Here is a 20239-nt window from a genome sequence, read left to right on the forward strand (position 1 = left end):
TAGCTTCTAGCCACTTGCTAAGGCGCATATTTAAAATGTCTGAATAGATTTTGCAAGGCACACATAACAGCGAAATGCCTCTATATCCCAGAGGATCACGTGCATCACCGTCCGTTTTCTTGATTGGATAGATGATGCTGTTTTGCCAGAGTTCGGGACACACACCATTTTCAAAACAAAAGGTCATCAAGGTAAAAAGAAGTTGTATGCACGTATTATTTTTAAGAGACTCAGCTGGGAGCAGGTCAATACCAGCAGACTTTCCACGTTTAGCGCGTGCCACCGCGCACTCGACTTCTTGGAATCTGATCGTCGAATTGAGGACAGTTGTGATGTGCACGCTTATGTTTTCGTAATAGTTTGTCAAAAGATTTTCTCTCCACAACATACAATTCCCTGAGGTATTTACGCCTTCTGGTACATTTACAAAATAAAAAGTTCTTCTCACACTCACATGCCTTATCCCATTGAAGCTGCAGCTCCTCGCACCAGTATGGTTTATACTTGGACTTGGAGCAGCAAAAGAGAGGAATAGTCTTGTTTCCATTTGTCCAGAACAACTGTTTTATCCGTACAAAGAGATCGAGTAAACGCTTTGGACTTGGAGCTAAGATCGAGTAAACGCTTTAGTAAACACTTTAGGTTTGGCAACCTTGTCCAGTTCTGAGTACATGAAATTTAAAAAATCCCTGTAAGGATCATTGATGTTTCTTGCTGTGGCAAGTTTTGTTTCAATATTTCTAATTACAGAGTTTATCCTTCCCAATAGTTCATTTTCCTGCAGAACTGGTTGGAAATCGTATTGGCGTTGTACCGGTCAGACTTGTTACTCGAGATAACGTCACATTTATCCTTGCTGGGAGGAAGCAACATTTCCCACCTAAGAACAGAATGATCGGGAATACTTACGGGGACGTTGGATCCATCAATGATGTCCGATATTTTTATCACATTAAAATCTGATGCATGTGTAATCCTGACTGCCCAGTCTACCGTTCAGTACACACAAATTAGCTTCCACCAGGAAATCCAGGAACAGCTGACCATAGGAATTATCTTTGTGATAATTACCTTTCTCTCTGGTACTCCATCCACACCCTGAACATAGTCCAGATGATTACTTATCCTGGCATTAAAATCACCACAGATAAGCCATATACCATTGAAAGTGTCAACTTAAAACTCAATCCATTGTTTTCTGCACCAGGAGATTTCTTAATGACCACCGTGCAGACGTCCAGGCCACAACTGTATAAACACACTGCAATTAATATGACCTAATTGACGCCTATTACCATTGTGACACGGTCGTGTGACGTCAGCTATAAAACCTAATCCAGACACGGGTTGTAAAACAAACCGTAATTAAGCTGATGCAATTATCCTGTCACGGTCACGTGACTACACCTCCAAAACTCCTTTCGGCATGTCCAATCAGTAACTGTTCGTAAAAATATCTGATCTATGTCAACCAACCAAAATCGTAATTACCGTATTATATGTTTTGGCCAATCGCAAAGAATTCCAACATTGATCAGTGATGTTTTCGTCTATAAAAAGAGGTCAGTGATATCCGATCGGCACCCTTGACCTCAAAATACCACAGTAACCTTCGGTAAGAAGAACAGGAAATTTTATGATCGGACAAGATATTATCGAGCTTATATAAATACCTTGGCGTTGTTGTCAGTAACAATCGTTCGTATGCAAATACCAGAAAATCTAATATTACCCAGGCCAATAAAGCAATGCATCTGTTGTACAAGCAATTAAGAAATATTAACATGTCTATAGAATGTAAACTCTATTTATTTCATTGTACTATTTTCCCTATTTTGCTCTATGGGTGCGAAATATGGGGATTTGAAAATGTAAAAGCAATTGAAAGGATTCATACTGATTTTATTAGATATATTTTAAACCTAAGACGCAGTACCCCAACATATATGTTGTATCGTGAAACAGGAATATCACCTCTAATTGATAAAATCAAACTGCGCATGTTGTTTCTGGTCTAAAATAGTATCCGGAAAATGTAATTCTACGTTAACAGCATTATATCAAATATCATTAACAAACTCAATGAAATACAACCAAAACTATAAATGGCTCAATTACATTAAAATCACATTAGATAAAATTGGTATGTCCAATATATGGCACTCTCAAGATACAGTTTCCTTTTCTTGGTTCAAAAATGCTGTCCAACTCAGATCAATCGCTTCAATTGCTTAACAACCCAATAACATCTTCCTCTAAAGCTGCTATCTACGAATGTATGAAATCTCATTATGAAATCTCTTTACTAGAACGTAACTTAGGAACAAAGCACTGTAATATTTTAATCAAATTTAAAACCGCCAACCATAAATTACCTATTGAAACAGGTCGCTGGGAAAATATTCCCTGAAATAAACGATTCTGTCCGTCATGTCCCTCCCAACTCGGAGATGAGTTTCATTATTTATTTCAATGTAATAAATTTACTGCTTCCAGAAATATGTATTTAAAGAATTATTATGTAAACAACCCTAACTATTATAAAATGTCAGCCCTATTTGAAACTCATAATATGAAGCAATTAAGAAATCTATGTAAATTTATTTCCATTATAATGTCTGTCAACATGACATGATTAGTTTACCTGTACATAATTGCTGGATTTGTTTCAAGCCATAGCCTAAAAGTGATATATTTTTTAAAAATACTCCCATTATGCTTTGCATGTATTTGTTAACTTATAGTAATAAAAAGGATGATTGATTGATTGACAATAAATGTTGAAACATCTCCTTGACTGATCATTGACTTAAAGGTCACATGCAACAAAAAAATCAAACATAATTAAAACACAATTATCACTTATTCATGACATATAATATGCATTGCTGATTATGAAAAAACAAATAAACAAAATTATAAGCGTATAATCGCAAATCAAAAGTGCAATATTTTGTACTTGGGTTTACCTCCGGGATACCGAACCCAGTCAGAGCGGGTGGGTGTGCACTCAAGTGTAACGGCTGGTTCATTAGCAGATGCCGCCTTCACGGCTTATTGTGTGTGTATATATAGAGATGTTGGGTTTTGTAAATACATGCTCATTTTTTGTGTATAACATTTTGCAATCAACAGACATCATAACATGTCATGTGTTCAACTATCACACCTGCCTGTCTGTGTAATTACATAATGTGACAGAGACCAAACTCGGGCCATAAATCAATGCGTTTTGTTTATGGTGTATAGCCTGATTGGTGTTAAGTTCAAATTGCATGTGGTCAGTGATCGAAGTTGTGTATTGAATATTGTCATTAGCAGACAGGCAGGCAGACACACAGGTGTCAATAAAACAAGACATTGAGTTTTGTCTGTGACAGCGACATATCTATATCACAGTTAAAAATTGTGTCAATGCTAAATAATGACATTGCTTTTAAGTATCGAACTGAGAAAGTGACTCGGTAAGAAGAACGTGTGGTGAAATAGACAAATGAAATTATATAAACAGTTTATTTACTGTGATAACATATAAAAAGCTCGCGCCTGTGAGATATCAACAAAACAAAAGCCTTCACCGAGTATTCACCAGACAGCCCGCTTCCAAGTTGCGCGAACCTATTTCACTGCGCACGTGCTATGAGCGCAGCCCAGCTGTTGAAACCCGTATTCCCCAGAAAAGTCTGGGGAAAATTAGTGAAACGTTTGAACTCCGATTTCGCGCGTTTTTTTTCATCGCGTTATTTTTCAACTTTATAAGTTGAATTTGCATTTTTGACACTTTGTTTCGGTAAGTCCATACCTAAAGATATCAGAATCTGCAAAGTTGTGTTTTACGTTGCATGTGACCTTTAAGGAATTCTACATTCTATTTTAAGGATTTAAACTTGTTATCCCATAACGAGCCGGGTGACAGTATTAACTCACTCTCTGTGGTAGTCCAGCTTCGGTTGTTGGAGCTCTGTAGCCTGGTGTTAAATGACGAGGTTTAATCTTTTGAAAAGGTTTGTTTATGTTTAATCTTGTCGGGTTAGTTTCATGATAAAACTGTGATAAGGATTGTTGTTTTACACATCAGACTTTGAATCCCCAGGTCTCGACAAACACGTTAATAGTCTCCGTGTTTGTCACACGTTAAAAGCCCAGACTCGCGCTAGCCTCTGGGGTAATAATTAATAGTTTTAATGATAATGTCTGAAGATATAAAATAAAATTAACACATTGTCCCTCTAACAGACTGGCTCCCATGTACTGTCCACTTATCTAAACTTGCACCTTTAAAGGATAGAATTACTTTACATCCATGGGCCTAGCATTCAGCACAACCTTGCAGCAAGGTTACCACTAGCCCTGTACGTGATACAGATCATCTCAAATCAAACAATTACCAGCTGTGGTCCTGAGTTAATTACAGTATTGTAGAATTATAATTTTAATTACACACAGACGCATTTGTGGGACGTTTCGGGAGCCGAGCGTATCGATCCAAACGTACCGATCCAAACGTACAGTCCGTTTGATGTAATTTGAGACCGATGAATTGTTCACTGACACAAAATCTAATGTATTAATGCAGCAAAATCATATTTTGCACGGTCACTTGAAAGTGTGTGTGTGTGTGTGTGTGTGTGTGTGTGTGTGTGTGTGTGTGTGTGGTGGTGGTGGTAGTGGTGGGCGGGCTTGCTGGTAGAACAGCCAGGTAATCAACAGGCGTGTGTAATGAAATCTCAATTTCACACATGCAACTCGCACACCTTGCTGTTCTCCCAGAATGTGGTCTCCCCTCGTAAAACATAGCGAAAGGTGACAACAGAATAATGATAGTGTCTTTAACAACTTTTTTGTTCGGATGTCCGAGATTATGAGACAAATCATCAGAGTTGGTCTGTCGATTTCATGTGACTGTGCAAAATTTGGTTTTGTTGCATGCATTAGATTTTGTGTTAGTGAGCAATGCATCGGTCTCAAATCAAATCAAACGCTCTGTGACAAATCTCTTCAAAAGCAACGACATCTGAGGCGAAGCTCCGTCGCTGGTGATCAACACAAAATTGTATATCTCCCCCAGGCTTCAGTCTTTTTTCTCCGTCTGCTGAACAGTCCCACATCTTCCTCATTCACACAGCGTTTTAGGTTTCCGCCATGACCCTACGTGTTTTCACGGTGTCCTCCCATTTGTGAGAACTCCCAGTTGTGAGACACATTAATTAATGGTTCAGTGTACACAGGTGGTGCTTCCCCATCCCTGTTGCTGAAGAGTACCCGCAGGAGGCATAGTTCATTAATGAGTTAATCAACACAGAAGACATTGTTCGTTGAAGAGCATTTATTGTTTACAATAGATACTGAAATACTGAAAAAGATTATCGTGAACAGGCGATATATTCTACTTGTTGAAGGCCTGCCATAATGGTGATCCGAAAGAGCAGTCATTTTTTAAAGCCATTTATCTGAGTAGGTTAATTACTTTATCTTTTAGAGTTTTATTAAGTTACCTCCACAAGATTCAGTTAATAGCTAATCCATAATTAGCTGGGGTTAATCCATTCTATCAGATAGGGGAGTAAGGTGTGTTTTCTTTGCTAACTACCTAGTTCACTGTTTCACAACTGGGAGTTCTCACAAATGGGAGTAGACCGTTTTCACTGACCTTTGGCTAAGACACGCTAGTTCCGGTGACCTTTATGGTGTCATATTTCGTATCACAAACCTACGTATAATGGGTTTCCCAACCGTCTTCCTGGACCGCTCAGCGACGCTGTCTGCTACCGATCGTTGTTAAGTGTGGGCTGACACGAAGCGAGCAATATTTGATTAGCAGCTCCAACGACTAACCGTGTTTGACAAGCGGACGCCGCATTGCATAATATCCAATGTTTCCCTGTGCCCGACGAGAGCTGATATTCGACTGGGGTGTATATTTTTGATAGCCATGACAATGCGCTGCAGGAAACATTGTGTTTTAACAGGTGAGAAATTTATTTGGATTCTTATTCCCTCTTTTCCTTTCACGACGGAGTATATTATTCCTGTTACAGCAAGGGAGCCTATGCGCCTTTTGTTTGTTTAACCTGAGCGTCCTGGTCTATACACCAGGTGGAGATGTCCACGTGGTGACGGCCCAATTAAACTGATTCCTGTCCTTCCTCCTTATACCGCACCAGAAAAACAACAATACGTATGAATGACCCTATCTAAAATTTATGTACAAAGTATGTGCCCCCTCCGTAGATCATGTACAAATTAATGCCCCTTCCCATAAGCATTAGTATTTTGATTTTAAGCATAATTTTTAAATGTGTTTATGTACAAAATTGTTGACCCCCAAAAGTGCATGTGTTCAAAATTGATGCCCTCCCTCGCTCCCCAGAACAAAATGGGTGCCCCTCGTACAATCAGCAACACTCCCACCCCCACCCCCAGCCATACATTATCAACGGTCCCCTCGTTTATAACGAGTACACGTATAACGAACTATTGTTTTTTACCCGGCCACATTCATATTTTGCTTGTGATGCATGTGTCGAAGCAGTGTTATAACGAGTTAAAATTAGTGGTCACTTTAAGTCCACTTTGTTTTACAGTAGCTTACTGTATGCTGTAGTCCCCTACGTTCGTTACAACCGTAGCTCGTGTTAGGGACTGAAAATTATATCTGCATCTATATTTAAAATATTCACAAAACAAGCTATACCATCAGATGTCATTGTTGAAGTATTTCGAATTAAGAAAGTATGTGTACCAGGTGGGATATATTGGCAGAGGTGATAAGCTTATGTGTATCTCCACCCTTGATAATAAAGTCTACACGAGGTTGGGGAAAGAGGGCAGGGGAAAGCGTCATTTGGTACATGTTACTACCCTTCCGCCTTATCTGAAGGAGTCCGTATCTCGTGTACGCGACCGAAACAAGGCAACCCAAACTTTTTATCCCCGTATTTCGTTCGGATAAACAAAGGGAGCAGGATTGCATCACACTCTCTAACATTCGATCTCAAGCGACTTTGCTCAAGGATAGAATCACTCAACAGAGCTACAATAACCTGGGACTGTTTCACGGTGTGCGGAAAAAAGTACCGGAAAAAGTTCTAAATTTACCTAGGAAAAGTCCTCCGGAAAAACGTCCTATTTTGAAAAAGGAGATTTTTGAAAAGGAATAAAAAGTACTTCATAGTTTTTCACAGTGTTTATTGATATATTCATACAACAAATGTAAAACAGACAGAGGTTAATACTGATGAATATTAATGTATACTCACGAAAATGTAAGTACTTCAAGTAAATGTAAGTACTTCAAGTAAATGTAAGTACTTCAAGTAAATGTAAGTACTTCAAGTAAATGTAAGACACTTTGACACTTACAACTCATGCTTTTGAAAACATTATTTTAAAGATCAAAGATCGATTTGAATATCTAATCTGTCCGTTATAATCACAAAATGTAAGTACTTCATGTAAAAGTAACACAATTTGACACTTACAACTGATGCCTTTGAAAACACAAAAAATGTAAGTACTTCATGTTTCTAAATGTCAATTAAAAAGATCAAAGACCTAGTACCTATCTAACTATTTAATACGTCCTTTTAATCACCCTTTGTATGTGAATACTTTATGTGTTTATAAGTGTCATTAAAAAAGATAAAAGATCCATTAAATAGCCCATATGTGTGAGTTATCAATGTTTTTCTAAAATCTTGGACCTCAAAGTTGATGAATAAATAGCTTTTATTACAATAGGACTTTTGTCCGAGTACTTTCACCATTAGGCTAACCTTCCGCTCCCCAGTCTGAAATGAAATTATCATAGTACCAAATCACTCACCCACCAGGCAGCGAGAAAAACCCCAACCTCATTGGTTGACACATGTCATCGTATCCCTATAGCGTGTATCGATACTTATGTTCATAACTAGACTGTCTGGTCCAGATTTATTTACACACAATATAGCTGGAATATTGTTGAGTGTTAAACAACAAACAAACGACCAAAACAACCTCCACCCCACTTTCACGATCACGACACTACCTTCAGGACAAAACCAAACCCTTAAATGCCGGGGTTCAAACCTATACACAGATAGGGTGTGGCCTCCTTGCCTTGTTAAAGCTGTTTTTCGATGCAAAGCAATGCAGTATTAAAGTGCATTCCATGAAATACCACAAAATTGACTTTCCGGTTCATGATGAAATTAAGCCATATTTCACCCCTACCCCTGACCCCATGCTGTGCAGGGTTATGGGTGTACACTTGTTTGATGCTGACATCACCATGTTGAAGAATTTATTTTCAGAAAATAAGCAAAATTTGAAATATGCTAATCAAATTCATCTTTTTAGTCATCAAAATATGTAATGAAAGGGTTGTTGCGCCATTTACAATAATGCACATGTTTTTTCTAGTAGTAAATTCCAAGGTTAACCTTTGACATCACCAGACTCTTGCCAGGCACCCCTAGCCGTTACAGTCCTGCCACTCATGGGCAGATAACATCTAAACTGCTGAGGAGCAGCCAATGGGAGACTAATTGGAAACCCATGGGTTTTTGGGAGGTTTGCATCCCGACCTTATATTATAAGATCAAATAACTGCCTCGGAAAAGTGCAGAAAAAGTTTAAAATAATATTACATAAAATGGGTACAAAATAGCACAGTTGATATCCCCAAGGATTGTGTGGTATGTATGTGAGTGGTATTTGCAAGTATTTTCATGTATTATGAAATACATTGTGTCTATTCAAATTTTATTTTTCAAAGACACTGGTCACCGAGTGGGGATAACAACTTGTAACTAATGTCACAATCCCATTCTTCCATGAAGAAGGCTTCTCTCGGACAAAAGTCCATGCTATAATGTCGTGAATATATTGCTGAAATACTGTAAAAACATTAATCACTCAGTCAGCTGTTGCCGCAATGTTATATCATAATTTTGACGTTTCCATATTCAAAATGAATCGCCTGCCATTAACGGACCTCGTTATAACGCCGCTGTACAACGATATTTACAGTTTGTTGCTAGGGAGGGAGGAGTGGAAGAGAGATTATGGCCGTCATTATGTAACTTTATCGATTTGCTTCGCAATATCATGCTCATATATTCGCTTTGTTTGTGTGTGTTAGCACGCCAGTTGGTCTTTCGAATAACATTGATTTCATTGATCAGGTTACTGGCATATGCCAGTTGGTTGTTTTGTTCATTAACGCCGTACTCAACAATATTCCAGCTAATTAGCAGTGGTCTGTAAATACTCGTGTCTTGACCGGACAATCCAGTGATCTACAGTATGAGCATCAATCTACCTAACTGGAATACAATGACATGTGTCTCTTTCAGAGAAATTGCCCATGGCAACCACGTAATTTTCTTTGTTCTTATTGTATCTATTATTGTTATACTAAAATAAATAATAACATTTTCACTTGGATACAGAAGCACAATTACTCTCTGCCAAGTTACTATTACTTCAAGATTAGTTAATCCTGGGCACAAATAAATAAATTAGCATAGTGTCATTCGATTGCAGAGGTCTAGCCAAAAAATGTAGACGTAGAGAAATCATGAATTTATATAGAAAAAAGAAATTCTCTATTATATGTTTACAAGACATACATATTTCCACAGAGTATGCGAACACAATGAGAAATGAATGGGGCTTTGAGTGTGTCATTGCTCCAAACCCCAATGGTGTAGCCATTCTTCTAAATAATAACTCTGAATATCAAATAAAATATGTCTAATCTAAAGACGAAAATGTAAATTACATAATTTTAGATGTTAACTCAATCAAATCGGTTGCGTTATATAGCAGCTTTCATTCGGTTATTACTATTCATGATATGTATATCATGGCAGAGGAATTTCTCAAGTCAGTCCCAGGTACAAACAATGAACATTTTTCCCACTTGGCAAGCGTCTGCGAATTTGTGGATAAATGTAAGGGAAATTCACAGAAACAAACATTAATGTCAGACTTTTTCCAGAAGAGAGTTCGTCTTTTTGTAGTAACAAGATTCAAGATGGCGCCATGTATATCTATCGATTGCCGATAGATTTTGTTCACGGGTTTTAAGAGGTATATGTATTTCGTATTTCATTTTGCTAGTATTGAAATGTGTTCTCATTTATATACTGTTTGCCTCCATTATCTACATCACCTAATGTATTGTTGTAGACAGACACTTCTTGCTGATTTATCTAAAAGACACTAAAAGAAGAAGAAATGAAAGAAATTAGAAATAGACAGACAGATTTATTTCGTAGAGTGGCCATGAGGCCAATAGTACAGTGACATTTTGACATCATGTTCTTTGGAGCGCTGGCATGAGAAGTACACTGGCATTTATAAGTATCATAAAACGTTATGGATTTTGTTTACAAATATGGCTAGGCGTAAAATAACATTTGCATTTTGGGTGTTAAGTAAATTTACAAACTTCTGTATGTTGGGATTTACACAATAATATTGTGGTATATACCTGATGCGTAAATCAGAAAAAACAGGACATTGTAACAGAACATGGTACTCGTCCTGGACAATATTGACGCAATGAGCGCACATGGCAGAACTGATATCATCATCTTTGGATCTTCTATAGGTTTGTACATTCAGTTTACTGATGCCACATCTAAATTTTGTAAGAGATCTGCGGAGTTGCATAGAGGATAATACTTCTAAATATGTTTCATGGACAATGTCATGTTTAAATAGTGAATATGCATACAAATATTTGGAGCTTGCAATATCGGATGACCATTCTTGGTAATATATATCTCTACAGCGTTGTTTGAATAGCTTTAAGAACATATTAGGATCTCCAACTGTTTGGTGGATCCATACATGTGCATAACCGTATTGAAATAACAATGTTCTAACTGAAGAGGTCCAGTTAGTATCTCCATTATCATCTAGATTTTTCATCATATTATAGCAACGTTTAGAGTGTCTTGTGGCTGGCTGGCTAAGTAGTCGTAACCAGTATGATATAACTCTTGTTTTATAATTGACTTGGAGTGGATATCTTCCACATTCCGCTAAAACAGCTTTATTAGGAGAGCGATAACCAACTCCTAGGACAAATTTGCAAAACTTAGAGTGGACTTTTTCAATGTTATGACGATACATTGTTCCCCAAATTTCTGAGCCGTAGAGCAAGATTGGTTGAATTTTGCCATCAAAAATCTTAAGGCATGTATCTGGGGGAAGAGATTTAAATCGACATATAAATTTTTGATAGGATATAACGCCTTCTCGGCTTGTTTACACAGAACCTCACAAGCTCTTGAAAACAGGTTCCGGCATGAAAACACTATTCCGAGATATTTGTAATAGGAAACAGATTCCAGTCTTTCAGAGCCAATAAACCATTTTTCATTTTTGAAAGTCCACCACCTTTTTAAATACAACAATCTTAGTCTTTTCGGTATTAATCGACAGTCCCCATTTTTTGCAATATGATTTAAGAACATCTATTTTCTTCTGCAAGTTTATGACACTATCTCCAAATATGGCGACGTCGTCCGCAAATAATAAGATAGATAATGCATCTACAGTTTCATCAATGAATGCACCACTGTATTCGCTATTCACAATATCGTTTACGAGTTCCTCTATATATAGAATAAATAAAACGGGAGACAGTATACAACCCTGTCGGACTCCGGCTGTCGACTTAAATACATCAGTCATAGTCTGCTTACTGCATCTCACAGCTGCTCTCACATTCGAATACATATTGCGAAGCAGAGAGGTTATTTTGCCATGTAAACCATTATTCAAAAGAACATACATTAATTTATTCCTATCAACAGTGTCGAAGGCTTTTTTGAAGTCTACAAATATACAGTAGAATTTGCCACGTTTTTTTTCTTATGTATTTATGAATTATTGAGTTAAGTATGAATATCTGGTCAATTGTACTGTAACTGTTTCGAAAGCCAGCTTGTGACTCAGAGAGTAGTTCTTTGGTTGATATCCAGGATTTTATACGCGTGTCAAGTATTGATGTAAAAACTTTACTGATAATGTCTAGAAGCGCTATTCCCCTATAATTATTAGGATCATCTCTATTTCCTGTCTTGTGCAATGGGACTATAATGCCTAAATGCCAAGCTTCTGGCAGTTTCCCCGTATTAAGAATTTCATTGAAAAGACGTTTATAGAAAGGTGACAATACATGACACGTAGCTTTGATAGCCTCCGCCGGGATACCATCTGCCCCAGGGGATTTACCGTTTTTCAAGTTATGAACTGATTTTCTAATTTCTTCCTCCGTAATTTCATCACACAACATATGGTCACAGTCTTTACATTGGTCGCAATTTGTAACATCATGGTTATCGATAAAGTGTTTTACATCATCATCAAAGTGGGATTTATGGTCGTTATGTGGGTTGAGCAGTGAACTGAAATATTCAAACCAGTTATCAGCTGATATGTTACAACAACTGCGTTTCGATTTGCTGTGTTTCTTAATGGCCTTCCAAAAGTCTTTACATATATTGCTCTTTGTTGCATCTAAGATTTCATTTTCAATATCTGTCTCATATACCGCTTTTTTGTGGTTGCATAGGTTTTTAAAGTCTCGTTTTGCATCGAGATACTCGGTGCAATGCACAGGATCGGCTGTCGCTCTAAATCTATCGAGAAGTGTATACTTTCTGCGTTTTAAAATTTCACATTCTTTGTCAAACCATTTAGGTTGTGTCTGTTCGTGCTTTGGTCTGTGGGTCTTGCGTGTATGGGAGTGTTGGGTATCAGTTAGAGAAAAACAGTGTCTGAAAAGGTCAAGCAAGCAGGTTACGGTTTTATTAATGTCCTTATGGATATTGTTATCAAAGTTCTGTGTGAAAGTGTCAATGGAACTGCACATAATATCCACAAACTCACCGAGCTGCTCCGGTCTCCACGCGTACCTGTCGAATGCATGTGACTGAGTGTGAGTGTGTGCTGCACGTGCGGGACCAGCTGGCGGGTCACGTGACAACAACAGGCTTACTGTAATCGGGAGGTGGTCAGACTCTGTTCTTGTGATTATTTCAAAATCTTTATAATAATCATATAAATCTAGAAGCTATACAAACTTGTCAACTCTCTCAATATTGATAATGGGGAAGAAATGATAGAGGAACAAAAACGGTTTTACGAAAACCTATATAAATCAAATTATGATATAGAAGAAGATAGTAAAGCTGTATTCGAAAATATTGCCGCTCCTTCTTTAGGTAAAAAGCTGTCAAATGAACTAGAGCGTGACATTAGTCTTGAAGAGCTTTTCTATGCTGTTAAATCAATGAAAAATAACAAAAGTCCAGGTCTAGGTGGTTTCCTCTATCGAATTCTTTAATTTTTTTCTGGAAAAAATCTCAACATTTGGATTCACCGATATACATAGGAAACTTTCAACAAGGATTCTATGACCACGACGATGAACAGAGGAGTATCTCTACACCAGGTAAAGAGAGAAGAAGTTTACAAATGGCGACCCGTTTCTAAAAGTTTGGTTTGGTAGTAACATTAAAATCAGGTTAATATATTTCTAATGCAGCCTCGTGTATGATGCAGAATGGTCACTTGTCAACGTTTTTCGACAATGAAAGAGGATGTAGACAGGATGATCCCGTCTCTCCGTATGTATTGTTATTGGTAGCAGAAATACTAGGCATAATGATCAGATAAAACCACAGAATAAAAGGAATTGTGTCAAACGACATCGAGCATGTTATTGGTCACTATGCAGACGACACTGACTTATTCCTGGACGGTTCTGAAGCCTCTCTTAACGAAGCTATGAAAACTTTGCACTCCTTTTACAAGATGTCAGGTGTGAAAATAAATATTGACAAAATAAAAGCAGTATGGCTGGGTTCAATGGCAGGTAGTAAAATAGTTTTATTCCATGATTATAAGCTGGATTGACATAATGAGAATTTCGACGTATTGGGAATCAAATTAAAAGCTCATTTAGAAAACTTATGGGTAATCAATACAAAAGAAAGACTCGAAAATATAAAAAGAATTCTACTGAATTGGAAAAGACGTAATTTAACGTTGATAGGGAAAATAACAGTCGTAAAAAGTTTAGCTTTATCCACGACTGTCCACATCCTCTCATCTTTCCCTAATCCCCAGAAAACATTTATTACTTATTTGAACAGATTATTCTTCAAATACATATGGAATGATAAACTTGACAAAATAAAACAAATTAATTTAGTGAGAATGTACGAAGTAGGTGGTCTAAGTATGGTCTATGTGAAAACCTTTATCGACTATGTTTCAACATTTAATAATTATGATCTTGCCGATTTCCCTTTGCAAAGCATTGTTCTCATAGGAGCCAACATTATAAAACACTAAAAAATTACAAGTCCATTATGGAAAGACTCTCTTGATGCCTGGCAAATGTTAAAAGATATGTGTGTAACAATACTCATGAAATACTCATGCAACCACTATGGCTAAAACACCAGAGTAACCAACCAAGCTTGATCGTTCATAGCTGGATTAGACATTGAGTAGTTTATATTAAGGTTATTTGTAGGGGTGGGTATTGCAGGGAATTTTCATATTGCGATATATTGCGATGCAAACGCATGTTTTGCGATATGTATTGCAATATATTGCGTGAAGTAAAAACTACTTATAATTGAGGTAATGCTTGATTTATAGAGCAAATACACAGCAAAATCACTATGCTTGATTAAGCTTTTTTACAACTTTTATTCATGATTAAAAATAAAAAAGTGAATAATATTTGGCACAAATGAAAAAAGGAAATATCCGAAGATTTCCGAGTGTTACGAAGTTTTCAGAATGCATGTCAAAATACCGGTTTTCGATCAGCGTATCGCAATACGTATCGTCTTCATGTCTGAACCGGGTTTTTTTCGGTAAACCGGTTATATTGCGCAGCCCTAGTTATTTGTAATGACCACGATTTTCTATCATATGCGGAACTTAAAGGAACATTAGACATTAAGGGTTCTGTGCTTGATCTTAATCGTGTTCTCCTTAGTATACCCAAACAGTAGAAAGATGTTATACGAACAACAAACAATTCTAATATACCGACCTTATCCTTGGAACGAGTAAAGGCTCAGGGATATTCTATGATAATTTCATATCGGATTATAACCTTCCGAATTTGTGTCTCAAATGGAACGGGGAACTAAATGATTTGGTAAATTTGAAAACCAAATTTTCACAATAGAGACAATTAACTAAAGACACGAAACTTTAAGATTTTTAATATAAGTTTTTCACAGAGACATTTAAGAACGAGAACCACTAAAAGTGAAATTAATAGATAATGACCTGTGTACATTATGTGGTTCAGCAAGTGAAGATATTTATCATGTATATCTTGATTGTCCAATCATCAAAATGTTGTTACTCAAGTCCTTGGTAAAACGTATGGAATGTCAAATCATGATATTTTATTCTGTTGTAGTGGTAATCATTTATTCAACCACATGATATTATTGGCAAAGCGCCTCATTTTCGTAATGAATATGAAAGGACAAAAACCTGGCTTTACAATCTACAAAACATTATCAAAGGACGTTTATGAAATTGAGAAATAAATCGATAAAAACGGGAATATGAAACATTTTTACAGAAAATGGAATGTTCTAGATGCAGTCCTTTACTTTAGATTTTAGCCTTTCACATTCTCCTTATTACTATGTAGCATTTCAGTTGTTTAATCTATAATCCTAATACAGTAAACATTATACTGTCTACGTTTTCATATGTAATTTGTAATAGTTTGCCCTACCCATATATCACGTTCAACTGTAACCAAGTACAGTGAATAAAAAAACTTTAAACATAAGTCAGCGAGCCCCACCACCGATCCCGCTCGTCGCCTTTTACGACAAGCATGGGATGCTGAAGACTAATTCTAAGAATCTAGATCTTCACGGGTTATCCAACTGTCGAAAAGCGTGTTGTTGAACTTTTAAACACCATGGGAAAAGTTCCCGATGCATATCTTGAATATATCTGCATATCTGTCATCGTGAAACAGAGTTCCTCTTTGGGTTACCCAATCTTTTGTACCAGAGTATTTCAATAATTAAGAATACAACTTTATGAATGACAATTTCTTGTTTATTGCATAGAGCGACGTTTTAGGTTTTGCTTTTAATTTATAACGGTGTAAGATTCTATACCGAAACGTCGCTCTATGCAATAAACAAGAAGTTGTCATCCATAAAGTTGTGACCCATCAACTTCTATAATACCAATATAAAAATCAGAGTATTTAAATCCATATTAGTTTGATGAATTGAGGATATCACGAAAACTCGATTATATACAGACCGCAGCCATGTACCTGGAATATTGCTGAATGCGGCGATAAACAGCAAACAACCCATCCAACCATACTGCAAATAATCATTATAAAAATACACAAACAATGCTGGAAACAAACAATCTCGATGCCTTCAAGCTGAGACCATCTCTCTCTCTCTCTCTCTCTCTCTCTCTCTCTCTCTCTCTCTCTCTCTCTCTCTCTCTCTCTCTCTCTCTCACACACACACACACACACACACACACACACACACACACACACACACACACACAAAATTGCATTTATAGATCTTGATCTGTTATCTGTTTGGTTGGATAACTGCAGAATCAGCCTGTAGAGAGCGAACGTGTGTTGTTGCCTTATAAATAATTTAAGGCAATGGGGAATGTGCTTTTGAAAATCGAGTGAGGTTCGATTGCAATCCCCCATTCTTACACTGGGGGGGGGGGGGAGGAGGAGGAGGGGTGCACGCCTCCGTATATTGGTAATACATAAAATGTTGAATGAGCACAATTTATTGTTTTCTGCTAAATGTGATGACTGTGTAAAAGAATCTAAATGTTTTAGATTTTATGGCAGAATATGTCTGAATGTTTCAAAGAACATTGGATTTATATTTCATACAGAGAACGTGGATATATATTTCTTATAGAAAAAACGAGACAGTAATAGGAATGGTAATAATATTTGCATACATTTAAATCAGATTATTACACTGATATTGTGTGAGTTCTTAACTTACTAGACGCGAGCGGCGCATAGTGACATGTGGAGTGAGTGTGTGAGTGTATGGCGGCGGTCTGTAGATAATGGAGTGACATGTGGAATGACTCCACGTGTTTAAACTGGAGGATCTGAGAACACTCCAGCCCATCTTCGTTTTTGTTGTAATTCTAAAGTAGAAATGAAATGAAATGAAATTTTTCTTGTTTTCTGTCAGGGATGATTGTGTTAATTTTTGCTACAACAGATAGAGAAGTTTTATTATACAATCTGAAGTTGGAAAATGTATTTGATAAATATATTATCTTAATTAGCCTTATATGTTGCCATAACCCTACTTACTATTTTAGAATACAGGGTCCCAATCCACAAAGCATTCGTAACGTTACGACTCTACAGTTTACCATAGGCTTACGAAGGACGTAGCGCAACGAATGCTTTGTGAATCGGGATCCAAACTTCCACATGAATGGAAATATTTTCACATTTTTCACATTTCCAGTGTTATATGTGATTCAGGTGGTTTTATCCTCTCCCTCTTTGTGTCATTTAAGAATTAAACTTGACTTCCCAAAGCGAGATGATTTGTTGTATACATGCCTTTGCTTATCTATGTATTTTCAGTTCTAATCCCGCTTTTCATTTGCCTATTGATTGGACAAACTATTCTGTCAGTGACCCGTCAAATTCGATACAGCCGATGTAAGTATTCCTCAATGTGTATGGATGATTACACTTTTGCACATCTTCTTTAGTCGATGGTCAACCAGTGGAATGACGCATTTTGTTCAGCGTGCCACTCATACGTGAATACATGCCTGTTTCTGGGTACAGCGTGTTCCCCCATCACCTGTTAATGCAAAACGTTATACAGTGTTAGCGCTATTTTTAACGGACGAATCATACATCGGCTTAGTTCCAGCAAGAGGCATTCGTGACCAATTCGTGTTATTCCGGGACAAGCCGGATTAGAGGTTACGGAAAGGGGCGAGTGGTGACGAATGACAGTTTCCCTCTTGCTCATTCGTCACCACTCGCCCCTTTCTGCAACCTCCAAGAAGAGTCGTACTCCAGTCGATACTTGTTATGTGCGAAAATACGACAAACCAATCAGAACGCGCGTAAATCAGCGCGGTGCTTTGATAAAAATAATCCCGAGTATTTAAATCGTTTATGGCATTATGTCATTGTTTAAAAAATCATGAAAAATATATATAGTCATATTGACGATTTTGCTGCCTATTCTGAAGTTTTTAATAAGAATCATGCTAGTGACGGTGAGAGATTCAAATACACGCACGTGCGTTTGTTGACATAACTGCTCTCACTGGTCCAACTGAGTGTATTTCTGACGATCTTGCGGGCTTGTGATGGAGATTGTACGTGCGCTTCGACCAATTTTAGGAAATGTAATTATAATCGCTACCAGTTTCAAAACAATAATATCGTATTGGTATGTAACTAACCACCCTCATCTTTAACATTGGGCTTATATTTCATATCTCTGGGGATATTTTAGTCTGACTGTTTTTTGGTCATTCATATTTTTTTCAGCGAATTCATTTAAAATTCCACCAGGGGTGTGACAGCAAGGTTACACGAATGTTCAGTTTGAGAAATATTTTAAAGTCATTTTTGAGTATCTGCTTTGGGATTTAAGGTAGCTGATTTTTGTTTATTTTATTTGTATATTCAATAAAACAATTCCCATTTGTGATGATTAAATCCTATTAAGAACCCTATTAATTAACATAATTGGAAATATAAGGTGAACAGCTGGTAATAATTACATTAGAATATGTCTTTCACAAATATGTTTTTTTCCTTCTTTTAGTTGTATCAAAGAGGTTTAATTCTTTAAAATAAATAAGTGAAAAAAAACCCTGAACAACAACCTAGCAATACAATGTACATGTGCTCAGGTGATTTTTAGAAACATTGGAATCAAACAGGGATAGAGTTATCGTTCTTGTTTAAAGTAGTTCAGATGCTCATGCACCAATATGAAATCCTTCCAGAGGGGCACGAGTCGCTATTCGGCTTGTCCCGGAATAACACGAGTTGGTCACGAATGGGAAACTCTAAGGGCTCTGTCCAATGAGCGCTCACGTTACATTGCACGATCTGCAGTATGTCCTATCATCAGGTCATTAGTAGGGGTGGGTATTGCAGGGAGTTTTCATATTGGAATATATTGCCATGTGAAAGCATATGTTGCGATATGTATTGCAATATACTGCAAGAAGTTAGCATCGGGGTTAAGGCGTTCGCTCGTCACGCCGAAGACCGGGGCTCGATGGGCCTATTGTGTGAAGCCCATTTCTGGTATACCCAAGAGTCTGTGCCAAGGGGGTCACACCAGGATTGAAATCACCCAACCGTAAAATGGTGATAGATAAAGAGGACCTGTAGTTTAAAACTTGTCGACGTCAGTTAGGTTCAAGTATTCAGAATATGGCCCCCTGGATTCATATTGTTAGGAACTATGTCTTTGTGGTTATTAAGTTGGAACTGTTAATAACATTAGGAAGATAGTCACAACTACTTTGAAAATGTGTCCCACGCTTGCTTCTAGATACAAACATAATTCCCCATTTTCAGTGAAAACGACGAAATTCAGTGATCGACGAGTCGTTTATTAATGTAGACAGGAAAACTCAGCAATATCACCGGGTGTCCCCCACTGTAATATTGCTAAAAGCGGCTTCAAACTAAACTCACCCTCTCACACAAAAATGGCGGAATGTATTCGGTATTCTGTTGTCTTTCTCACATATGTTTTTTCTACAGCAAAATTATGTACTAAAATGGAGGTATTTTAAACCATGAAGGGCATGTTTTGACGATGGCTAACAACACTTCACATATGCTATCATGCCTTTGTTACTTCTCTGTGATATTATTTAGGTGTTTGTAAATATAGGGCAGTCCGCCGTTAACTTATACCCAACTTCCGGTCTCGTTGCCATGGTTTCCTTTGTTAAAAGTGTAGGTGTATTGACCGGTACATCTGTCAAAAGTGTCGGTGTATCAATGATACACCTACACTTTTTCACTAGGGTATACCGAAGCAATAAAGACAACAAACGGCGAAATATAATTTTATTTCAATGGACTCACACTGAGATTTCGATTGTTTCAAAATCTTCCTTATCATCCAGGTCGAAATGTGACGCTAACGAATTGTCAATTTGA

General features: G+C 37.2%; 1 protein-coding gene across 1 annotated transcript in view; it reads left to right on the forward strand.

Moving 5' to 3' along the window:
• Nucleotides 1-5725: 5725 nt before the first annotated feature.
• Nucleotides 5726-20239, forward strand: part of LOC124269856 — a 28720-nt gene continuing 14206 nt past the window's right edge. Inside the window, exons 1-2 of the mRNA XM_046704904.1 lie at nucleotides 5726-5969; nucleotides 17669-17746. Of these exons, the coding sequence (XP_046560860.1) occupies nucleotides 5933-5969; nucleotides 17669-17746 (115 nt within the window). The 5' untranslated portion in view covers nucleotides 5726-5932. The remainder of the gene's footprint in view (nucleotides 5970-17668; nucleotides 17747-20239) is intronic.

This window comes from Haliotis rubra, unplaced genomic scaffold (genome assembly GCF_003918875.1).
Source record: "Haliotis rubra isolate DU_JTF1 unplaced genomic scaffold, ASM391887v1 Scf1480, whole genome shotgun sequence".
In the NCBI taxonomy this organism is placed as follows: domain Eukaryota; kingdom Metazoa; phylum Mollusca; class Gastropoda; order Lepetellida; family Haliotidae; genus Haliotis; species Haliotis rubra.